This window comes from Erithacus rubecula (genome assembly GCF_903797595.1).
Source record: "Erithacus rubecula genome assembly, chromosome: 2".
NCBI classification, from domain to species: domain Eukaryota; kingdom Metazoa; phylum Chordata; class Aves; order Passeriformes; family Muscicapidae; genus Erithacus; species Erithacus rubecula.
In genome coordinates, this window is record NC_136685.1 from 23,602,614 (window position 1) to 23,627,964 (window position 25,351).

The window sequence follows — 25,351 nt, forward strand, 5'->3', positions numbered from 1 at the left end:
AGTTTGTATCAATAGTAAATAAAAGTCTCTCTCCTGTGGATCATTAATCTGATAATACTCAACTTTTCACCATTTGTTTAACCTCTTACTGTAGAATCAGATGAAGATCTAGAAATGTATTCATATTCTCAATTAAAAGATCCAATCAAAATACAATCTTGGACACACATACATTGCTGTATAATCCCACTACATCAAATGAACTCAGGAAATTAAATGATTGTGAAGTCTGCTAAATTCTGGCTTGATAAAATCTTTCAAGGAGCAATAATTGAAATCACAGTTTCCTAGGCTATAACATATGCATTTCACTGGAATGCAAGACACTTCCTGTAGAGCTCCTGGACATGTAATAATGTAGAACTACATTTTCAAAGTGTATCCATTTATTTAAGATACATACTACTAACTTTCTAAAAGGTACCTGCACAGACTAGATGGCTAGCATGTCCTCTGGCAAAGTCCAGCTTGTCAAAACAAAATAATTTCTGCAGAAATGTGAGTTTCACATAGTCAAATTCAGAGCAAAATACCACAGATATAGGAGCACTAAAGCTCAAAGATTCCAAACAGCTCAGCAGTGTAAGCAATCCAAGAGATTCACTGTCAAATCTACTCCTTCTGCAGATCAAAGCTTTGAATTTGGTTTTACATTCAGTGAAGCCTCTCGATTATTTAGTTTACTAGGTCCGTCTTTTTTACCTTATTATTACACAAAATGAAATGAGTCCAACATGAGATTATGTTTTATAGCTGTAACTAGCTTAGATGGTATTCTTTGAGCAGTGCTGTACAGAAATACCCATGCTAGGCCACTCTGAGCTTCTTTAGATACCAGAAGCAGCAGAAGATAAATAACAATCTGGATGGACACACCAAAAAAAAAAAAAAAAACCAAAAAAACAAATGTTCCTTAGCTGCTTGACAAGCCTGGAGAACAAAGAACAAACAGAAGGAACTGGAGAACACTGAGGGTTAGTATTAGAACAAACGTTTTAAATTTTAGAAGAGAAAATTTCAGCTCTCTCAGAGCTAAATTGGGAAGTATTTCATGGGAAGCCTCAATGAAGGATAAAAGAGCTAGCACATGCCAGGAGTTTTTCTAAAATTCTCTTCCTGGTAGCACAAAAACAGTTCATCTCCTTTAAAGATAAAGAAGTAGGCAGAGCAAGAGACCACCTTGGCTTAACAGTGAGCTCCTGAGTCTGTTCAAAAGAGAAGTGTTCCAAGTTGGAAAAGCAAACACCTGTCAAAAACAACAAGGGCACTGCTGCAGTGCACAGAAATACAGACAGAAAACCAAAAGCTGAGCTCAAATAGAAATTGGCCAGACATGTAAAAAACTACAAGAAAGGGCCAATTAATAGATGTAAACTAGAAATAACTCATAGATCCTCAGACAGTCATTCAGAAACAACCCTCCAGTAGGACTAATGGGGTGACAAAACCACCACTACTTTTAAAACTTAAGCCTGACATATGTGTTAATTCGATCAAATTAAACCATAAATAAATCTACCAATCATACTGGCTGAAAATCAACAGGATTTTTCTCCAAGTAGAGAATGCTGGTCTTCTGTTTGTATTCACTGCAGTCAGAGGTTCTTCTGACTTGCTCTTGCTTGGGTTGGTTTTGGTTTTGCCTTCTCTCAGACTCATAATTCACTCAGCCATATATCTTACTGGAAAGTGTGTCTTTTATTTTACCTTGAATGTCAAGCATATTAACAGTCTCTGATAGTAGGACAACAGAAAAAAAACACATTAGAAAAAGTGACTTATGAAGCACTGGTTAACTTAATACAGGACTCTGCCTTAATTTAAGAAATGGATTTTAAATTCTCGTGGGAACAGTGCCTTTTCTCTTTATGAAAAAGCAAGCAATACACTTCATTAGCAAAGCATACAATGAAAATTACACACAGCTGGCTTAAAATGAAAAAGGAAACAGCATAACAAACATTGCAGCTGGTTAGCCACCAGTTAGACCTTTCTCCTTGTAAACCTGCTTCTTCAATTTGGCAACACAGTCCTTGAGCAGAAACAGCAAAGGGTACATAACTTGATACTTCATTACACAGAACTGTTACATTGGGGTTGTGCAAACATTTTTACATCTTTAATTTTGTCAAATCATAGCTAAAGCCAGCTATGTCAGTTTATTGCTCTTTTTTATTTTTTAATGTTACTTTCATATGACTTGAATCGCCCACATGGAAACTTTTGACATTTAGTAGTTGACAGTACCATCTTCAATAAAACTTTGGTCCTTGAGCCTGCAGTACTACCCTTGCATTTCACCTCAGTTTTAAGCAGAGCTGCATGGGAAAATAGGTGACATTTCTTTTCTGATGAGTCCCAGTATCTGTCTTAATAAAAATCTGCTAACATGCTTTCACTCACATCTGGAGCAATGACATATGAAATGTACATAAGGCAATGAAATTTGCACACATATGAAGTCAAAGCCAGCCATAAAATATTCAAAATAAAATACTCTGTATGTTGGCTGCATGTGAAAAATTTCACAGTTATTTATACCTGACCAATGCCATTTAAGACCTAATCATGCTCCCAGTGGGGTTTCCAGCAACTTTGCAAAGGACCTTCTCTAGTAAAAAGAAGTAAAAAGAGAATGATAGGAAATTAAATACTAAATACCAAATACTATAGTTAGTTTTATTTCTATTAAAATTTAAAAACACTTGAGATTCAACCAGTGCAAGGTATAAAAAAAAGTGGCTGGAGTTTTGGAATTTCTTGTTTAAAGGAATGTATAACCTTTGAGATCATTATTTATAATGCTTTTAATGTCAGAGGTACTTTTGTTCCTTCTTACGGGATTATTGCTGGTCACCTTCCTGAGATTTGAAAGACCATGAAAGACAAGCACCATAACTATTCCTCTAAATGATCATATCACAAATTAATAATTTGGTCCTTTTCTAAACGGATCTCTCCCCACAATTACACTAAAACACAGTGATGGGTCACAAATTCCAGGGGGTCCAACTGGTCCTGGCATTCCTGGAGTGCCACGATCTCCATCTTTACCAGGCTGCCCACGCTCTCCAGGACGTCCTTCCTTACTCATGCCTGGGGGACCTTCTGGACCTTAATAACACACATGCAATAAATAAATAAATGCAATTACTATTAGAATGAAAATGAGCAAGTATGGAGCCACGCTCCCACTCTTCAGTGAAGTATGTGGATAAAGAAAACTTCATTTACTGCAAAATACACTTCTTGTTGCAAGTTGTTTATATATCTATATAAATAACATGATATCTTACAAAGATTTTTCTAACGAGCATGGAAAACACTTTAAATAAAGATAACTTTTAAAGGAAAATATTAAAATCTGCTTTAGTAGACTACTCTAACTTTATCATATAATCTGGAACCACCATGGCAAGAATCAGTCCCCCTATTTCTATTTGTTTCTCTGGCTTTGGATGGGGCCCTATTATGTCTTCTAAATGCTCAACTTTACATTTTGCATACATACACTAATACTATGAAGAATATTTTCCCTCATTAAGCAATGCTCACAAGTTACATGATCATATCAGGGCTCAGTTTTCAGATACAGTTGACTTCAGGATCCATCTATCAAGAAGCAGTCTCAGATACCAATCTCTACATATTATATGGTAATTTATAAGGTATGCAAGAGATAGGCATTACCCTAAAATGTTTGGTAAATAAGATGTGTACAAACTATGTAAGTTTTTCCAAATTACAACAACATTTTTCCTAAACCACACTTAAAAAAATTATTAGCATGCACTGACCCTGCATACTTGAACCATCCCCCTCACCTGGAGGTCCTGGGGGGCCTTGGATCCCAGGAACACCAACTCCTTGATTGCCTTTAGCACCATTCTTCCCTGGCAGTCCTGTGAATTAGCAAACACATGTATATTTTTGCACATCATTTTCATCCAATGAAGTCAGAAATCAGTATCTCATAATATTTATTGAATTAAGTATGTAACATGCCAAAAGCAAACAATGGGATGCAAAACAAGCCTTTTCTTGTAACCTGCACAGTGTGACTGGGTTCTAAATTAAGCTAATTTCTGCTGTATTTAGAGTTGAACTGTAGCAACAGTTAAGCAGACAGCCACTATCAGCTGAGGGAATAGATGACAATATCAAAGACATTTGCTGCCACTGCCTTCCTATCAGCAAAGTTTTTAATATGTTGTATAAAGGAGGTATTAGTTTTTCATCATAATTCCTGTAGAATACAGAACATACAGAAAATATTCCACAAAACAGCAGAATTAAATATCCACCAAAGAAATACTCTGAGGGTCAAAAATATAAGCTCTCTTACACCAGTACAACCCAGTGAATTCAGTTTCTTCATAGATACATTATCTATTTTTCCAACTTCTATGGAATAACCAGAACTGCTAGTGTCAGCTCCAGAGTAAAACTGCATATTCTCTTGTTGGAGATTGAATCATAAAAGTACTACAGGCAAATCATCATTACATACTAAATGGATTTGGTGTGCTAGGTCACAGGTAGTAAGTCACAAAGAAAGTAAATATTTATCAACAATTTTTCTGTTTATCATTGGCACATTACTAGCTAGCTGTTATTTTACACAGCTTTCCTGATTATTTTGATGCTATCAGTTACCAAATTATGGACTCTACCCAGTCTCTTGCTCTACTTCCAGATTTTATATGCCCACATAACATTAAGTCTGCAAATACATCACAGACATCAACTGGAATGCTTGGACAGCTGAGTAGCCTGAAAGCATAAACCTCAGCCTGCCTAAAAAGAATCCAGAATATTTACAAAAATCATAAAGAAAGGAGCAAAAATCCTTTTGAAATAAAGAGAACAAAAGGACAAAAAGTCAGGAAATCAAAGGGAGTGTAAAAAGTTGTTGGATGCAAAAAACCAGTACAGATAGTAAGCAGCCAGTGAATAAATACTGTTCCTTAAAACAGCAGAAACAAACAAGTTTGTAACACAAGAAACCAGAAAACATGGAAATACTTTGAAATCTATGTCTAGGCAAATTTGATCTGAAAAATAAACTAAATGCAGGTAGGAACATTTACATGAGACTAAGAACTCTCTGAAAAGATCAGAAGAGTTTGACTGTGGTAGAACTGAACAACAACTATCTGGCTGTGTTCCTGTATTCTCTCTCCTGTCACATGTTCCCTGAAGGTGGTGAAACATTCACACTTCTCCATGTTCACAACTCCATTCAGCCAAACAAGCCCAGCTATTCTCTTACTCCACCCTGCATTAATCCCATTCAAAACTAGAAGCAGAAGACCAAGGCATGAAGGCCTTTGGCACTGTGACACATGCACACTGTACCTCTTGTCCCACGAGCCCCAGGGCGACCTGGCATGCCCATTAGCCCTGGAATGCCATCATTCCCTGGTAAACCAGGAAACCCTCTGGGCCCTTCAGGGCCTCTTGGACCTGGTGGTCCTGGAAGTCCTGGGGGAGCACTTTGGGACTGACAATGGTTACAGTTTTGTAGTCTTCCACTCTGGAGAATGGCAGGCAACTGGGCTAGGAGAATTCAAACAAAAATTTGCTTAAAGTGTTGTAACAACAGAAGTATTGCCCCCAACCACTAATACAAAACCAGTTCCCTCTCTTAAGAGAATATAATAACTTTAGAAGCAAGATGGTAACTATGGAGCCTGTGATGTGGAAATATAGTTCCACACGTGTAGGAAAACAAAGAATAAATCAGCAATATGGAACTTGCTTTCAAAGAAATGTTTCTATAATTACTAGGAAACTTCTTTAGCACTTCAAACAAGGAAACAACAGTAAAGAAGCTTTCAAACTTACTTCTCAGTACATCTGAACACACTTGGCGAATAAACTCTTCTGAAAACTCTCGTGCCTGAATTGAACAGAGAACAGAGCATGCAATTATTTCTGGTTTTTAAGGCACCCAAAATGACAAGTTTGAAGTCCTATACATACAGGTTTTCCATCTGATCCAGGTGGTCCTGGGGGTCCCCTGTCTCCTGGCTGACCTCTGAGACCAGGAGGTCCAATCAAACCCTGGACACCAGACTCTCCTTTTTGTCCACTGATGCCTTGAATGCCTGGATCTCCTTTCTCACCCTTCTGGAATGAAAAAAATCAACGAAAAGCCAATTATATGTTCACAGATCATTTGGAAGGTAGGTAGCACCAAATAAACATATTCTGAGAAATCCTTATAGAAGTTCTTCATAAAATTAATGTATGTCAGTGAAAATTAACTTTATATTGATGAGATCTATTTCGTTAAAATGCATTGAACTTTTCAGATTCCTTAGTAGCTGTTTCAGAAAAAATTACCAAAGAGAACTAGAAATAAACTAGCCTTCTTAACTTTCAAGACCCATTTTACTGTTCATTATTAATACATGGAAGGAAGGGTTTCATTCACTCTTTCCTCAGAACTAGAAAAATTTTAATAGTATGTTAAAATCCTTAGAAGGCTAGAAAAATTGGATGAGAAATTCTGGCACCACTGAAGTTCCTGGAAACTTACAATAATAATCAAGCCTTTTACTTTATCTTTGCAGTGTATAAGACACAGGAAAAAATAATTTTATTTCAGTTAGGGATTTTTTTGCTTTTTTTTCCCCATCTGATTGATGGTAACTGTTGTTTGCTTCACTGGAAAAGGTAAAAAAATGCTGGAAAATATTTTGATATATCTTCTCCAAGAAATGGTTTTATGTATGGAATTACCCATGCAATAGTTTATGTGGAACTCTTTCCCTGGTCTGGAGCTGACAAAACTTTAGTATGTGCCCAAGATTAAAGTCAGTATCCTATGTTTGCTCCCTTATGAGTTTTTTCCTCTTTTGTTTGCACAGCTTCTGCATAACATTATCAGTTGCTGAAAAATTTTCTTTCTCCACTTCCAACTATTTTAGATAGGATTGTGAGAACAGGACTATTACATATGCCAAACTTAATGAAGCAAATAATACACATTTAAGAAATATTCATGCATATGGTCTCAACAGACTGACACTGAGTTTTATATAATGGTATTTATATTACTCTATAATATCTCCTAATATTTCCCTCAGAAAATTCTTCACATCAGAAAAATTCAAAGCTTCCTGGTCTGGCCTATATTAGTGACAATGCCCAGAATTCTCTACATGAATCACTACAGGGTAACAAGCTTTAGATGCACATTAATCAGTTTTATGAGCTAAGCAGTGAAATCAGACAGGCAGGTCATGCTCTTGAAGAAACAGAGAAATGAGACAAAATGTGACAGATGTCAGTCAAGTGCCTAAGAGTACTGCAGGAGGGGTGGCCAGTTCAGGGGAGCATGACCTGAACAGCAGCCCATACCTTCAAAAAGTCATACATTAATTCAGATACAACTCTTACAAAGTTGTAATTTATTTTCTTGATATTGTCATCTTGAATGCAGTCAAAGAGAAGGGATCCTCTGAAGTTACCTCATGTATATTTGTACTTGCTCATTTCTAGTACACAATTGCAAAGGGTTTTTTTTTAATTTAAACAGTCAACAAGGCTCAGAGTTGAACACATGGTGCTTATGTAGCTACCTGTGGCTATACTAGAAACTATACGTGCTGAGATCTGAAATTATATTGGGTTTATAGTTAGGAGGGGGTTTGGTTTTTTTAATTTTAATTCCTTTTACCCCTATGGACTATATTTACATAAAAGACTTGCATGCTGAGCTATCTGAACTAAATGTTAAAAGAGCTAGAAGGCATTAAGAACCAGAGAATACTGGGGAAATAGCATCTACTGTACAACAACATTAGAGGCAAGAAGCCAACATAAAAACACCAGGAGAAAGTGTTGGAAGCATCAGCAGAACTGCCTGAAGAACTTGCCAAGAAACAACTGAAACTGTAGGAGGAAAATTTTCCATAGTATATCTTGGTCTTTTAATGCTCAACCACATCCATGTGAGGCCTTGTTTGCTGACCCTTGCTATTGGCAAAGAAAAGCAAAGAAAGGAAAACAGATCAGTAAGTGCTGAGACTTACAAGCTGAAGAAACTTTACAGAAATCAGTGTTTAACAAAAACAATATTTTATAGAAATAGAAAAGATACTAATTTTATAGGTTGGATAAGTAAACACAATGTTATCATTATAGCTTAATACATAGTTAGAAATTATTTAAATTAGTTTCCAGTAGAAATATTTTATTGCCCTGATTTACAATACTTAAGGAGACTAATTCAATAGTATACAAGGAATCTTTTACCAGTTTTGGCAATAATTTAGCAAACATCTATAAACCAAAACACAACTGAAGTATTTCCTAGAATACTCGTATAAGCATATGAAAAAACTTGTATGCTAAAAAGGAAAAAATAATTTCATTATCAGAATGGAAATTCCAACTAATATATTCAGCTATTGATATGTCACAATGCTTTAGGGAAAAATGTTGAACAAAATAAATTTGAAGGAGAATTAGATTAATGGGACAACATCTACTCTGATTTTACAAAATATTAAAATGAATAAGTAATAACCAACAAAATTAATATTTAAAACACTAATTTTTAAACAACATGCAACATAATGATTCATTTTCTTTAGTTATTTTCCTTAGTTATTTCCTCTGTTCAATCAATCCTTTCTCTCTTTTTTTTGTTGGTTTGTTTCTTGGCTTTTTAATTCTCTTAAAGTATATGCTTGGCTTTAATAATTTTTAATGAAATATATATCTCATTAATACTTCTTTCTCTGATATTTTTGAATTTCTCCTCTGTTGCTTATATACATGTGAGTACAGAAGCAAGCCTATACACACATTTTACAGATCACATAATTTGCAGAAAAAAAATGGAGTAATTTTGTAATACTGTATCTATCATGGCAAAAATACATACCTCTCCTCGTTCTCCACTCAATCCTTCTACTCCCTTTAAAAAATAAGATGAAAAATAAATTTGAAATGCAGACTGAATCAAATTTCCTGAAGTCAAAAATTAATATTTTTTGTCCTTTGTTTTCAGCAATTAATCACAAATGTTAACTTTTAAAGATTCTCTGACTGCTAAAGTACAAACAATGAAACTGCAAATAATGAAAAATACATACCAGGTGATTGAATTTCAGTATCACCTTTAATAACATGTACCAAGAAGATAAGTTGGGAATATATCACACATATTATAAACATATAATATAAACTTAAGAGACAAAACTTTATTTGCTTTACAAAAGAAATAACATGTCCTAACAGAAGTAAACTCCTGATTCAAACTGTTTAATACTCTCTTACTAGGCAGAAATTAATTTCAGAGTCTTTGAAATACAGACTCTGTGGTAAGGCAGATTTTGCATGCTAGCAAATTATTTTTTGGTGTCATTTCTGCCAAGTGGTTCCATTACATCCCATGGCAAGATGGCAGTTCACTTTTCTGATTCACTCTTAGGGACAAAGAAATCTGTATTGTGTCTTGAGAATATTTGGAAAGACCTTATGTTGCCTACTAAATGACTGATTTTTTTGGTTGCTGACCAAACCAGATAAGCATGGGAAACAGTTTTACACTCAGTCTGTATTATTTTTTCAGCTTTCTCCAAAAAAAAGAAAGCAAACAACAGCAAATCAGTTGCATCATTGTATGTGGAAAAAAAAAAAAAAAAAGCTTTCTTTCACTATCACTTTGTTTTCCCTTATGACTAAAATAATAAAGATATGGAAAAATTGTCCATTATTTGCAAAAGAAATAATCAGAAAGTTTAAATTGTAAAATGTTTGTCTAGGGCATTACATTTGGTGAAGTCAATGACTCATCTTTTAGCTGAAACTATTCCTTTTTTTAAAAATCTGCTCAGGTTTATAATGAACTATTTTCAACCCACATATCTCTGAGAGTGTTAGCTAACATGCAGTCTAGCTCTCCTGCCCAGAATCCCCAGGAATCGAGTCCATCTGGCTAGACAGGCAGCTGTATCAATGTTGGAATTCTGAAAAAAGCAACTCTGGCTTCCTTCCAAGTCTAGTTTTAGATATGTACCTCTAAAAAATGCTTCTCTGTTTAGACACGACCCAGATTATGCAGTTAACAAGTATTTATAAACACTAACAGCTATTTTCTGCAGAACAACAAGATTGCCAACTATGACACAATCAGAATACACTGGTCTAGAGTTAAAGAGAAACAACTGGATCTGACTTATTTACAGCTGAAACAGGAAACATCTGTAATTTATGAGCACAGAAATGTCAATAATGACTCCCAGTATAGTCTAGGAGGTAATGAACAATATGAAAGTTTAGAATGAAACATGCAAAATCATAATATCTCAAGTATCACTCTTATAACCTTTACACAAAAGCCACTTTTTGCTATTATCTGCATTTTATATTACTTATAACTGCTTTATAAAAATATTCTATAATTAAGGCTTTACTACAATAAAAGAAATGCACTTATGGTCTGTTTCTCAAGTTATAATATCACAGAACACAAAAACACGAAGGTTGGAAGTGACCTCCTTGGATTAAACTTCCTTTGCAGAACAGATGCAGCTTGATCAACTCAACATGCTGCTCAGACAGGTTTTGCCACAATATCTGTGAGCAGCCTGCTCCAGTGTCTGACCACCCTGAAAGCAAAATGTTTTTCCTGCATATCAAATTCCCATGTTCCAACTCATGCATTTCCTCTCATCCTTCAAGCCTGCACAGCTGAGAGAACTGTTGCTCCATCTTCTCTGTGTTACATCTTTATTTTAAAAACACTAAGAGTGTACAAGAGGTAATTTATATAAACGTGTTATCATGTTGTACATAAACATATTTCACCTAATGCAAAGACTACAGGTGTTGATGGAAGAAGTGTTAAGAAACAAATATGTATCATGGCCTCAAACAAGGATCACTATGGCTCCCTTGAAGTAGAATCACTATTTTAACAGTACCTGCAAGCCTGGATTTCCTTGTCTTCCTTTTTCTCCTTTCAGTCCCTTCAGAAAAGAAGCACATTTTATAAAATATAGATTTATCTGGTACATGTAATTAAACAATCAAAAAACCAACAAAAGGAGCTAAATGCTAAAACTTCATTCTAAAGCAGGACAAATCAATCTGAAAAATTACCCTTCAAAGAGATCAGAGCAGAAACTGGGCAGAATAAAATTTCTACCCTGAACACTGAGGAACCAATCCAGGATCCAATCAATGACAAAATAACCTTATTTTTCTTATAGGTATTTCCATGATTTTAGATAACAAGGAGGAAAATCCCACATTTTAATTGCATTAAAAACAAAGTTGATATACCTGGATACCAGTGTCACCTTGGTTTCCTTTCTCTCCCTGTAAAATATTAGAAGAAAGGTCACCATTTAAACATGAGTCACCTCTAAAACATGTAATCTGTGCTTTAACTAAACACAATAATTACAAGAGAAACACCTAGCTTTTTTGTATACTGAAACAAATCACTTTATCCCCATACACACAAATAAAGTCCAGAAAGCTATACTAAGAAAGGAGTTTGTCATTAAAACAACTATCAAAAAGAAAGTGGATACTCACATATCTAGTAAAAAATTAAAAAATACAACATAATGAGGTGACAAATCCAGCAGGATTTAATCTACTCAGTGCATGGAAGTGGAGGAGAAGGGAGGCAATATTTCTCAAGGGTTAAATTTTAGATGAATGCATGCAGAGATTATGCAAAACAAACAAAAAATATTTTTTCATCACAAAACCCTCTATATTTAAATTAAATCAAAATATTTAAGGACTAAGCTTCATTTTCATCCACTTGTTTAGCCTCAAAATGTTTGAATCAAATAATATTGGGGAAATTGGCAATCAGATGATGTGAACAGTGCTTAGAAGTCAGGGAAGTGTAGTTTTATCAACTCATCTGAAAACTATCTAATTGACATTGGAGAGAAGTTTCATAAATTTTAACAAAATCATCTTTCATAAATACTATTGTCTTAGTATATGTACCTTACATAAGTCGTAGATATTGAATATATAGTGATAATGAAACTAATTAAACTATTATTATGACACTGGCTCCATCCTCTAGTGGATGCAAGGCATGTCCATATGTGTGTCTACTGTCATGTGAAGTACTCTAGTATATGTAAGATGTATATGAGACACAAGAAACACGTGCCTTCTGGAGCAGAAGTTGAACTCTACTGGAATACTTCTGCATGGGGTTTTCAGAAAGCTTTAATTATAACACCACCTTTCTATCTTACTGTCTCTTTACCATACAACATTTCTCTTCTTATGAAATGCCTGATTTAATTCTATTCCTCTAATGCCATATTGGGTCTGGCTGAGAAGATGTTTATTTTCTCAACAGCAGCTCTCACAGCGCTGTGCTTTGCAATAGTGGCTAGAAAGGTGTTGATAACACACCAGTGCTTTGGGTATTGCTGAGCAGGTTGTTGCCCTGCAATATCAAGGCTTTCTCTCAAAATCCCCCCTTTTCCTGTAAGCTAAAGCCAAGCAAGATCTCAGGTGGAGACACAAATTCAGGCTGGGTGGAGAAGGGATTGACAGCAGCCCTGCAGAGGACTTGTGCATGTTGATAGATGAGAAACCTGACCTGGCAATGTGCACTTCCAGCCCAGAAAGCCAACTGTATCCTGGGCTGCATCAAAACAGTGTGGCCAGCAGGGCAAGGGATGTGGTTCTCCCCCTCCACTCTCCTGAGACTCCACCTGTGTCCAGCTCCAGGGCCACCAACATAATAAGGACAGAGATCTGCTGGATCAAGTCCAGCAGAGGGCCATGAAGATGATTAGACAGCTGGAGCATCTCTCTCATGAAGACAGCCTCAGACAGCTGGGGTTGTTCATCCCAGAGAAGAGAAGGCTCTGGGGAGACCTTAGAGCATCCTTCCAGTAGCTAAAAGGGGCTTAGAAGAGAGCTGGAGAGGTACTTTTCACAAGGGTCTGTAATGACAGGACAAGAGGGAATGGCTTCACACTGAAACTAGGTTCATTAGGAAGAAAATCCTTATTTAGAGTGTGGTGAGGCACTGAGACATGTTGCTCAGAGAAGGTGGACATCTCTTCCCTCTTAAGTCAGGGAGGTTGGATGGGGCTTTGAGGCACCTCATCTAGTGGAATGAAGTGACCCTGTCCACAACATGGGGGTTGGAACTAGATGATCTTTAAGGGCTCTTTCCACACAACCATTCTATGGCTCTATGACATAGCCAGGACAGATGACCTAAACTGAAAGGGATATTCCATATCATAAGATGTCTGCTCTGCAATAAAAGCTAAAGGCAAGGGCAAGAAGAGGAAGTTTCATTATTTTGACATTTGTCTTCCAAACCTCTATGTGTACTGAGTCTACTGCTTTCTAGCAATTGGAGGGACAACACCTGCTCTCAGGAAGCAGAGAATAAATATTTTGTTTTCACTTTGTTTTCCTTTGCTTCCACACATGGCTTTTCCTTTTGCTTCATTAAATGGCCTTTATCTTGACCCATGAGCTTTCTCCCCTATTATTTTCTTGATTTTTCCAGTCCTGCTTAAGAGGGGAGTGATAGAGCAGCTTGGTGAGCACCTAGCATTGATTCACAAATGCCTTCACATCAAGGGCTTTACCCTTCAGAAGAAAATTTTCAGGATGGAAAAATTATTGCTTTAAATGTGTCCAACTGTTTTCTAATAATGATGTTTTCAGAGAAAGGATTTTGTTAAATAATGATCACTTATAAGAAGAGCACTTACAAAAAACGATGCAATTTATGTAAAACTGGAAAAAATACTTACCTTTAATCCCTGGGTACCAGGAATGCCTGGGTAGCCTGGTTCACCTGGAGCCCCTGGTACTCCTAGATCTCCCTGAGTAACACAATAGCTGTGTGTCAGTGATGTGCTGTGTGTAAAAACACACTCTGAATGTTTCTCATGATACACTTTGAATATGATATTTTGAAATTTTATAACTGAAGATGATTGAAATAGCTGAAGGATTTTTGAAGAGATGGTGAATATAGAGAGCACATCCAGTATCTATTTTTATTGTCTTTTAATACAGACAGTGTTTCAAAATTACACAAAAAATACTACCTCAAGTAATTATAATGTTAGCAGGTTTGAACTTAATGAACATCTGATTTTCACAGCCTAAAATCTAGTATAAAATTAGTAAGAATAAGTCTTCAAAAGGATTCTGGTGCAATGTGATGTTGCAACTACTGTTTTACTGTGAAACTAACTCTCTTATAATTAATCGGTGGAAAAAATGGAAAATTAGTAAATCATGAAAAAATTAATTAATCCCTTTTTTAACTAGAGCACTGCTAGAATAATATTTACCTTGGCTCCTGATGATCCTGATTTCCCCTGTATTCCTGGTTCTCCTTTATCACCCTATATAACAATGCAGGAGTGTGGCTGACACATCATTATGTTTTGTCACATGTGGTAAAACTAACAAACATAAACAGACATTGTTGAGAAAGTGGCTCTTAAAAACAGGCACAGGTAGTGACTGAAAGGCTAAAGTTTTTCTCCATTACAGGCAGCCTGAAGATTTAACCTTTCTCTTAGGAAAGAAAAGGTACTGATGACAAAACCAGATCTGCCAGTTTCTGCACACCTGTCCCATCCTCACCTGCCTCATTTGCCTCACACAGTCACACAAGTTTGTGTGTACTGACTTCACATTTCCATCATAAGTCAAAATATTTATTTATGTTTTGGCTTTTATTGCAGCCTATGGGACTAGACAAATATTCAGCAAGAGAATTTGCATTAAATCTAAGATTTATTGAGTACTTCATGATGGACTTCTGTAATAATGAGCTTATTAAGAATGATTCTCTAAGAAACAGTCTCTATTCTAAGTGAGATAAATATACAAAATAAAAGCATTTTTCACAGATAAAAAAAAAGAATTAATGTTTAGTTGTATCATAGGTATTCAATCTTGTTGACCATAGAAAAGATAAACACTTAAAAAAATGCTACTGTCAGTATGCAATTATAATTAAATGCACATGCACTCTTGGATGTAAAATAATGTATGGGGGGAATGGGATTTAAACGCAAATGCAAAATTTGGGAAATTGATTCTAGATTGTTAAACATTCTCTAGGACATACAATACAATGCTTAGTTACAATTTAAATTCATTTTGGATTAACTAACCACTCTGTATTTGTAGTATTTATTCTAGCTTTTGAGAACATTGGTAAAATTAGTTCTTGCTGTAGCTGCAGTGCAATCAATAAAGTTAGATCTGAAATAAGTTTGGCTCCTTGGGTGGAAGAAACAGCACATAACAGTATTTAACACAAAATATAAATAAATGCAACATGGGAAAGTTGAGAAGTATACTGAGAATTATCTGGTTTCCAGCATTGCAGAACATTTTCCAGGACTGCAAAGCTGAAACAGTCTCATAACCATTTCTGTAATTGTTAAAAACTTCACGGGACAACAGGCTCCATCACTGAGTTACATTAACCTCTCTTGAGACTGAACTATTGCAGAAGGTAACACAGGGAAAATCACACAGCTGCTCACCAATATTCAATACACCACAAAATGAGCTGCAAAATCCTGGCATTGGCCACATCAAATTCACATGTGAAGCAGTCATTTATCAAAGTCACAAGCAAATTGACTCAAACACTTACCTTAGGCCCAGGAGCTCCAGGTAGACCAAGTGAACCTTCTGGTCCCATCAAACCCTATTTGTTTATGAAAAAGACAGAGACATTCCTGTACTAAAACAGAGGAATAATATTGCTTGGTACTGTATTACTAGCATCATTATTCTATTTCTTTAGTGAAATAAACAGTAAATACAATGTCTTTTATCCTATATATGTAGGCTATAGTTTTGATAAGGTACAGTGAATTATTCAGACCTTCTATTGTCTACTGAAGGGCTAATGTGCAATGAAAAAAAACATACAGGAGAAAAGAACAGTGCTGTCATGGAATATGCCTGACAGAAAAAAATCTGCAACTCAAGACCCAGTCTGTAATGCATCCTTAGTAATAACTGAAAGTGTCATAGAGGTTTGTTGGTTTCTGTTTAGGGTTTCCAAAACCAGAAAAAGTATTTGCGGCATTTCATAATTTTTTTTTCTCCTTTCTTACTTGTGTCCCTCAAAGGTTGCCATGACTTGACTCCTTGTGCAAATTTTGTGGAGATTTATCAGGAGCAGGTAACTTTTGGGGCCACACCTTTGCATCTTCTGTAAAATCTTGAGAGTTAAACTGCTCATTGAAAAACCCAACAGCTTCTGCCATTTCAGATCATGACACTTCAGCACATGTACAAAGTCAAAAAAAATCTCTTGGACTCCTCGAATGGAATCATGATCATATAGGCAAGTTTTGCTACATGTTCCCTACATAAAATAAGAGCTAAAGAGTATTAAATCATCAAAGGACTGACTTCCTTTATTTCTGTTTAAAGCTAGTCTCAATTACACATTAGAAAAGAAATCCTTCTTTGAAATCATACTTTCCAGGAAGGAATTCCCATTAATCATATTTTCCACATCTGGTGTTAACAATTGGCTTTTTCACCACTTCATCCCACTTCACTTTTAGTCTAGAACTGCATGCACCAATAAAAACAATATATTATTATTGTTTTACTTGCTTAAATACTGTGAAATACAATCTTCTGTAAGAGTGTGCTTAAGAAGCAGCATAAAATAAAAGCATAATGATACAGAATATTAAACAATTAAATAAGGCCTGTAAATCTAACTTGTCAGAGATTAAATTTTATCAATTATCAATTATTATAAGTGATATTTTCAAAATTCACTGTTGTTTAATATATAACTCTTATTTAATCTTCACTTTCTTATAAATAAAAACAATCACTTTCTATTTAGTAATAAATGTTAGGAACAATTCACTCCCATGACATTATCTCAGACTTCTTTCAAAAGTTACATGTAATCAAAACCAGATATATTTTCTTACACAGATAACTAACCAGCTTTGCAAAAGAAATTAAACTTTATTTGCTAAAACAAAAAGGGTGTCTTTGTTTCTGAAATAGAAAATTCAGAATACCCAAAACAAGAAGGAATTCTCTGTAGCCATGGTTTTTAGAATTTCATCAGTTTTCTGGTATTTCACCTGTGCTTTACCATTAACCAAAGATAAATGCAAATTAACCACAGATTGTTTCATGTTTCTTGCCTACTTTATGATAAGAAAATACTGGATACCAAAACTTTCCATCAATAAATACAACAAACTATTCTTTAGGCCACAGACATTCTTATCACCTCACTAGAACATTTCTAGTGAAACCCACATCAGTCTTTGGATTACAGCAATGGCATATGCTCACCAAAAATGTCCCTCATTCATTTTATCATATACAAAACAGAAACACTATATGCACAGAATAGCTTCTTTTTTTTTTTTTTTTTTTGCTTTTTTAATTAAATCAGCTATGTCTATATATCCACACTGACCTGCAAGCACACAACAGAGAAGGCAAATGAGAAAGCACATTTAATATAATTAAAGGTCAAGAATATGTCTACAGGAAAAAGAGAAATAAAATCTATTTTTCCTGATTTTCTTCCTTGCACTTCCATTACTAGGCCATATTTAACTTGTTTTGTTTAAAAAATTACACAGAGACTACCAAATGAAATCAGCACAATGCAAGAAAGGAACTTTCAGATGCAATATAGGAAAAGCTTGTGAACATAATCTGAAAACTATAGAATTAGAAGAGAAGAGAATGTCCTGAACAAAAATACAGAAAAATTCAAAGACATAAAATGTAGTGTTATTATCCTATTTTCCAGAGTTGACATTGTATGTCAGGTAAATTAATAAATTGCTGGTGTTGGCAATGTAATAGGCATAGTCATTACTGAAGAAGAACTTGTTACTGAAAAATTTTCCCAAGCTATTAATAGACCATCCACAAGCTTTCCATCTGTGTTTTCTGGAACAAACATATTCAGTGTGACTAATACAAGGAAAATCCCACTATCTTTTCCGGTTTAAATTCCCTAATGCCAGATAACATATTCAGATATTCCATGCATCAATCTTCTATTTAATTTATCAGGTGACAAAAAATACATTAAATAAATTGACAGGAAAGAGGAATAAATTATTTTCAAGTGTATCATGAACCAGATGTTATTTATCTGAATAATATTTGAAGGAAATATGGTAGGTGAGTTAAATAAATATGAGAACTCTGGAATCCCACAAGGCTTTAGTGGAATTGATGATATAGCCTTCCCTCTGGCATTTTGTTCAACTTTTCTCAGAAAGAAATGGAGAAAAAATTCCAGTAACAGGCAATAAAAATAGTTAGGAGGCACAGGTGAGAGAACAAATGTTCATGCATTAACTAAGAGTAGACATTTGAACTTTCAGTTCAGGCAGTGTTTCATACAAATTTAATCTGGACAACTGCAATAACTGGTTGTCAAGGAAATCTATTTTTTTTCCACAGATCTGTAGGAGGTAGCTGGAAAAGTCTTCTAAGTTCATGAAAAGAAAATTAACCATTGTACTCTCTTTATACAAAAGAGGCTTTCTGACAGGTGTAATGTAGTGATTGTACCTGTGATAGTCAGGAAATGAAGAGATGCTGTTTGGATAGGGGGCAAGTGTACACTGTATAGGAAATTTTAAACATCCTGGATGACAGAGTAGCTCAGAATTTTTAAAATCCTGAATTAAATTCAATTTCTGTCTCCAACAAAAACGATATCAGTTGTAATTGATTATACATTTTATTAACGAATAGTAAGGAGAGGAGAAGGAGAAGGAGAAGGAGAAGGAGAAGGAGAAGGAGAAGGAGAAGGAGAAGGAGAAGGAGAAGGAGAAGGAGAAGGAGAAGGAGAAGGAGAAGGAGAAGGAGAAGGAGAAGGAGAAGGAGAAGGAGAAGGAGAAGGAGAAGAAGGAGAAGGAGAAGGAGAAGGAGAAGGAGAAGGAGAAGGAGAAGGAGAAGGAGAAGGAGAAGGAGAAGGAGAAGGAGAAGGAGAAGGAGAAGGAGAAGAGAAGGAGAAGGAGAAGGAGAAGGAGAAGGAGAAGGAGAAGGAGAAGGAGAAGGAGAAGGAGAAGGAGAAGGAGAAGGAGAAGGAGAAGGAGAAGGAGAAGGAGAAGGAGAAGGAGAAGGAGAAGGAGAAGGAGAGGAGAAGGAGAAGGAGAAGGAGAAGGAGAAGGAGAAGGAGAAGGAGAAGGAGAAGGAGAAGGAGAAGGAGAAGGAGAAGGAGAAGGAGAAGAAGGAGAAGAAGGAGATCCTCCATACCATGAAGAGTTCCTCCACACCATGAGGAAGACTACAGCACCCCAGTAAATCTATGATACTTAGGTTAGTAGTTTCACACACAGATGGCTAATTTGGCATGCAGTGACATGTAATTACACAGGGCTGCATGTACCAAGATGGCCAAACAAACATGTTGCTAACCTCCATCCAAACAAGGATTCTCTTCAAAACAGGGAATACTACAGTGGGATGCTAGCCCAAGTAATTTTGGTATCAGTCTGACCTTATGTGCTCTAGGAGATGGTAACCTTGGCTAGGATGTTAAAGAGATTCATCAAGAAAGACAGAAGATTAAAAAGTCCACACTGAGATCCTTGGCATCCTTCTCCTTCAAGGTTCCTGTCATCCAACCAAGTGAGGCACAAGCCACCACAACACCCCTGCAGTCACCAAAAGTGGGAGAAAAGAGTCCCTAAAAAGATTATTCCTGTCATTCAAGGAAAGGTAGGTACTAAAATGGTCTTAACAGTGTGACAGTACTGACAATTGAGAAATTATTATCAAGGCCTTTTTAGACAAGCACTGAGTATTCTGTATTTGTCCTTGAAGATATAAATGTGTACTACTTCTGCTCTTAACACTACAAAGTGATATCAGAACCCTTTGTCTATCAAAATGGATGAAAATCAGCCTGACTACTGTATGTCAAGGAGAAGTCCACTGATGATGATTTTCATAGGGAAAGACCCCCAAAAAAGACAGTAGAGATATACTGTGAGACAAGTATTAAACTGAAAAATACAATCTCTTAACAACCATGAAAATCCAAGAACATATTAAAACCTACTCTCATCTCTTTTTAAAGTAATGGCAAGGGTAACAGAAAAAAACATGTCAGAGATTTCAGCCAGAATTTCCAAGCTGCAAATATGCCACTGAGCTAAAAACTTACATTTGCCATAGCCTTGTCTTTCCAACTTGCAAGTGCTATTTTGCTGCTGTATTTGCCATTGCTTGTTTGTTTATGACAAGCAGAGAATGACAACACCAAAATTATTCATTCATAACACAACTTTGAAACTTACAGTATCTCCTGGGGACCCTTTTGCTCCTGGTTGACCTGGTGGTCCAATTTCACCCTGCATTTTTTACATAAAGAGAAAAATTCTGTGACTAATTTAATTCTGTGACTGTGTTTTTTTATATATCTTCTTTAACTATACAGATTTAGTTAGTTAAATTTTTTTCTCAATGTATTATGAAATTAGCATGCCTCCTTTTAAACTATTCATTCCCTCTGGAATAGTTGAAATAAAATCTGAGATTTTTAAACATGACATGAATTGTCTCAATTCTTTTACACCATGATTTGTTGTCATAAATCCCCATCACAAAAATTCTTCTCTAAGCCTGAACTCTTAGTTTGGAATGGGTATATAAAGTGTAAGTTTTAACTGTGTTTTGAATAACTAATAGTACCTTTTGTCCTTTTGCTCCTTGGTTTCCAGGAATTCCAGGAATTCCCTGAGATGGAAAAAGAAAACCTTTTAAATATATTAAATAATTTCACCATAAAATTTTTAGCATTTGCCTAAATGATTTGAGTTCAAAATATGGGCAGGGCCAAGAAAAACAAAACAAAACAAAATAAACAACAACAAAAATACAAAAACAAAATAAAAACCAATAACGAAAAAACTTAAGAAATCCCTCAAAGCACCAAAAACACATAGGAGAAAGATCTTCAGCTGGAAACACATAGACTACTCTAGAGATACAGTGAAACACTAATGCTGAATTGCTCCCCACTGCTTTAGTTGCAGGAGTCCACGTCTACTGTTCGCATGCTCTTGCTTTGCCCCAAAATTTCCTCAGCATCATTGCTCATTCAGCTCTCACCTTTTTCTACCAGTGATCATTTAATCAAACATGATCCAGGTTAGAACAGAATTCTGTATATGCTTAATGCAGAAGTCTACACTCATTTAGTCTATTTTTTCTCTCAAGTAAAAACTATTCAAATCTGTTGGACAGACAGTGTTCTTACTTGTACTATAACTCATCTGCAGAATTTGGCTTACAGACTTTACATTTTAATCTAATATTGAAAATAACATGCTGCATGAAGACAAGAAGACTGTTCTAAACACTACTGAAACAAATGTATTCTATGGGAAAAAATAACATGAATGTAACAACCATAACCTAATAGTTTCCATATGGATTACATCTGTGCAAGAGACAGTTCCATTGTTTTGTAGTTTACACCCACATTGAGTAAATAATGACCCCACCAAGTAGAAACAATTCACTGGTCAATGGCATGAGTTAACAATTATATCCTGAGCTTTTTACAGACCATCAAAAATCCAATGTACCTATCATTAAAGGAAGATATCAAAGGATGCAATAAAGAGCTTTAAATAAATGCCTCACTGAGATTTCCACTCACTTTATGTTACATAATTCTTCTTAAATTTTGTCCAAAACCTTCTTAGATCTTTTGCACAAATACAGAGATGGAAAATAGGGCATGTTTATCACCACATTTAGGAACTTCCAGACCTATGAGTTCTCAATATAATTATAAAATATAATTGCAACATTTAACTAATGTTGTTACTTCTTTCAGTAGCTGTAAAATATAAAACCAAATTATGAGTGTCTGTACCTGCAACTAAACAAGAATTTAATATATGCTGAAAAATATCCCACTGGGCAGAAACCTTCTTGTCCTGAATGTACCAGAGATTTCCAGTTACATTTCTATGCAATTTGGAGGGCTCAGAGAAGACAGTTCCACACACTTATCCAACACAACAAATTATTTACCATGATAAAAGCATGCCTAGAAGAAGAAACACAGTGTCCTACTGAGCTGTGTTGATCTTTCTTGGTTAAAATAAATTGCTGGTGCATGACATTTAATTTTATATCAGTGACAAAGAAAGATGTAACTCCAAAAGCAACAACTGTAAAACTAAGTCATATTTCCTTTCTTTCCCTCCCCCTTTTTCCCCTTTCTGACTGATTCTGCACTACAGAGGTATATGGAACTTTGGTCCTTAAGTCAGTGAGAGCTGGTCTAGACTTAAAATTCTCTTATGGTTCATTGACATTATATATCACTTATGCTGATGTGAGTGACTTCCAGAGTACATGGGGTGGAGATTTTCATTACTCTCCACATGTAGATTGGCACAAAAGGAGAATGAAGTGGCTAATTTAGTCATAAAGAATAAGTATTTCCCACGAGTTATTTTTCTGCATAGCTTCCATAGTTAAATAATTACAAAGACTAATTTCTGTAAGATCAGCTCCAGAATACCTGAAAAATTAGAATTGGTTGCCTTGTCATTATCTATCCCAATCTATTATTCCCATTTACTTGGATAATCTCTGGATATGCCAATTAGAATTATTGGCACCTTCTCAGAAGACAGTGCATCTTGATATCAAAAAGGTAGATTAGATATCAAGAGTTTCCTAACTTCTTAGTCAAAAGCCAAATCAAGCTTTGCAAATGTGTTTTCTTTGTACCCAGAGATTTGCAATACAAATCCTTAGAATCTAAGCATCTTTTCTTTTTTTTTAATCTCATGAGTAATAAAACATTTTGAATACGAATTTATATTTAATAAGATGACATAACACTAACTAAACTGTCAAAGAAACCTTACCTTAATTATCAAAAAATGCATTCTAACTTTAAAGCATGAGGTAAAGCAATGAGTTTTACTCCATTTGCAAGACATTTTTTTTTAAGACTATATTGCAACTAAAATTATCATAAATGCCTGTGTTTAATCAAAACTTAATATGAAACACATTCATCATGCAATTTTTTTTCCACTAAGGGAAAAACAATGTTTGGAACTGCTACAAATGGGAAAACTGCCACCCACTGGGATTAATAGAATCAATGCTGTGGAATAGTTCATGATTCACTGGCCTATAGAAAAAAAAAAAAACTGCCTTTGGGGATGTCCTTTTTAAAGCTATCAAGCACATTTTGTTCATACAAAATATGAAAAGGAGTTGTAATGTTAAAGTTTCTTTTTCCTTGTCTTTCCAGAAAATGCATGGATGTTAAATGGTTTGTATATACCACACACGCAGTTATAACTACAATAGAAAGCAGCAATACATTTCTAGTCAGAATATCTAAAAATCAAACCATCTATTGCACTTTACTGATTTATGTCCTTGTATGAGTTGGAGAATTTCTATAGTTCTGAATCAGCTAATTTATTCCCTTTTTTCTTTTACATCAAGCTTCATGTAAGGTTTATTCAGTATTTCTTCATATTTAAAAATTAATTTAATCACAAGTACTGCCTCAGTTCTTTCACCATCATCAATGCAACTTCATCAAATACCTTCACTTCATTCCAATGCCTTCCTCCATTATTTGAAATTTTCCCTTAAATGGGAAGTCTTCCCTTACCCCATAAAAACCTGCAATATTATTCATTTTTTTAGCCTTAATCAGCAAGTCAGAATCACATGAAATGTAATGCCAGTGAGATAGTGTAGGAAATCTAATTCCTTGGTTTAAAATAATGTTTATTCTAAAAATTCTCAACTCCAGTTTTATCACATACTGCTGAGTTTGTGCCTAAAACTAATGTCCTCATGCACCTGCCTGGCAGCTAACCAAGATTTTTGGAGACTGGGTAAGGACTGCTGTCCTAATTCTTCATTCAGCCACTGTTGCTTGTTTAATAATTTATTTTCTACCCTGTCTCACCTATGTGCACCTAGAAGCCTGTCAGCTTTCTAAGGTCTGGTTAGGGCTGGGGAGGCTTTGCAGGATAACCCCAGGACCTAAAGTGACACTTGAACGTCCTGTGGAGAATTGAAGTGATCTCTAGTGTCACTGCCAATGCTCTGGGATAGCAGATCTACCCTTTGAAATAGATGTCACTCTGCTCTAGAAACTGTGTCGTGCATGCCAGACACTGCAGTTGTCCTCATACAGCTCTTGGTGGCCATGCCCAGGCAGCCAAATCCCACACACCTTGATGTCTACTTTTGTCTCAGCATCATTGCAAAATGAAGCTCTTCTTGGTATGCAACCAAATCCCTGGATGCAGAGTTCCTTGGCTGCAGCCTGCACAGCTGGGACTTCAGAACACCCAAAAGCATTAATTTGTTTCTGTTATGATGATGAACCTCAATTATGACAGTTACAAAATTCTGTATAAATATTTTATTTTATTCCAGTTTCAGCAATTCAAATAAATCTTGATAATATCTGGCAGATAAAATGGATTTAACTGTAATAGAATGGATTTAACTGTAAGAGGAAAATGTTTTCACAATCCCTGGAAAAATTTTCTTGTAGTTTTCATTAATCATGAGGTATCTATTTTTGTTTTGGATTATATTAAACAGATGGACTTTCTTCCATGCAGCCCCACAAAAAAAGCCATTAAGGAAATTGCCTGGGGCCTTATATAGAGTTGAACTAGATGTAAGCATTTTTACTTATGACACAAGCCACATTTCTGAAAATATTTCCTGCTTTTTCTAGTTAGTACCAGGATTATTTGCATCCTCCTCATGGTTAACTTTATGCCTGCAAACAGCAGAAGAAACCATGCAGAAGACTTTTTTTTTAAAGACCAAAACAAAACCTATTTTAGTCTTAAAATGAGTATATATTAGCTCATTTCTATCCTTTATTTTCTGCTGCTGTCTTTAATATTCCCTGTTTCCTCAGTGCCTGGTAGGAGAGGACACCCTACCATGGAAAGTAGTCTTTTCCCTATGGAAAGCAGAAATTTCTAGGCCACAGGTAACATATCCATAATCATAACATTTTATCTCTTCTCTGGAAGATGTGAAATTATAGAATATTTCCAAAAGTTCTTCTGTTATGAGCAAATTGCTTTACAGTTAATTCCCCAGGCAGATGTAGAGAACTTTGGTATAGTTGTCATTATTATCTTATTTTCTTCTGATAAAAAGATGGTCTCTCTAGCATATATGAGTTTTCTGATTTATGTTTCAATCAAATGGTTCCTTCCACACTGAAAAATCTGCAATTCTGATTCTGGGAAGACTCTAAGGGTCTTACATAAATCACAGCAATGGAGCAAGATGC

At 35.4% G+C, this 25,351-nt stretch overlaps 1 protein-coding gene across 1 annotated transcript in view; it reads right to left on the reverse strand.

Annotated features, from left to right (window-relative positions):
* Positions 1-1,683: 1,683 nt before the first annotated feature.
* Positions 1,684-25,351, reverse strand: part of COL21A1 (collagen type XXI alpha 1 chain) — a 78,397-nt gene continuing 54,729 nt past the window's right edge. The window contains exons 18-30 of the mRNA XM_079299155.1: positions 20,722-20,766; positions 20,328-20,381; positions 15,659-15,712; positions 14,334-14,387; positions 13,785-13,856; positions 11,305-11,340; positions 10,944-10,988; positions 8,900-8,932; positions 5,986-6,132; positions 5,848-5,902; positions 5,359-5,559; positions 3,825-3,902; positions 1,684-3,114 (exon numbers count right to left, since the gene is read on the reverse strand). Of these exons, the coding sequence (XP_079155281.1) occupies positions 2,927-3,114; positions 3,825-3,902; positions 5,359-5,559; positions 5,848-5,902; positions 5,986-6,132; positions 8,900-8,932; positions 10,944-10,988; positions 11,305-11,340; positions 13,785-13,856; positions 14,334-14,387; positions 15,659-15,712; positions 20,328-20,381; positions 20,722-20,766 (1,062 nt within the window). The 3' untranslated portion in view covers positions 1,684-2,926. The remainder of the gene's footprint in view (positions 3,115-3,824; positions 3,903-5,358; positions 5,560-5,847; positions 5,903-5,985; positions 6,133-8,899; positions 8,933-10,943; positions 10,989-11,304; positions 11,341-13,784; positions 13,857-14,333; positions 14,388-15,658; positions 15,713-20,327; positions 20,382-20,721; positions 20,767-25,351) is intronic.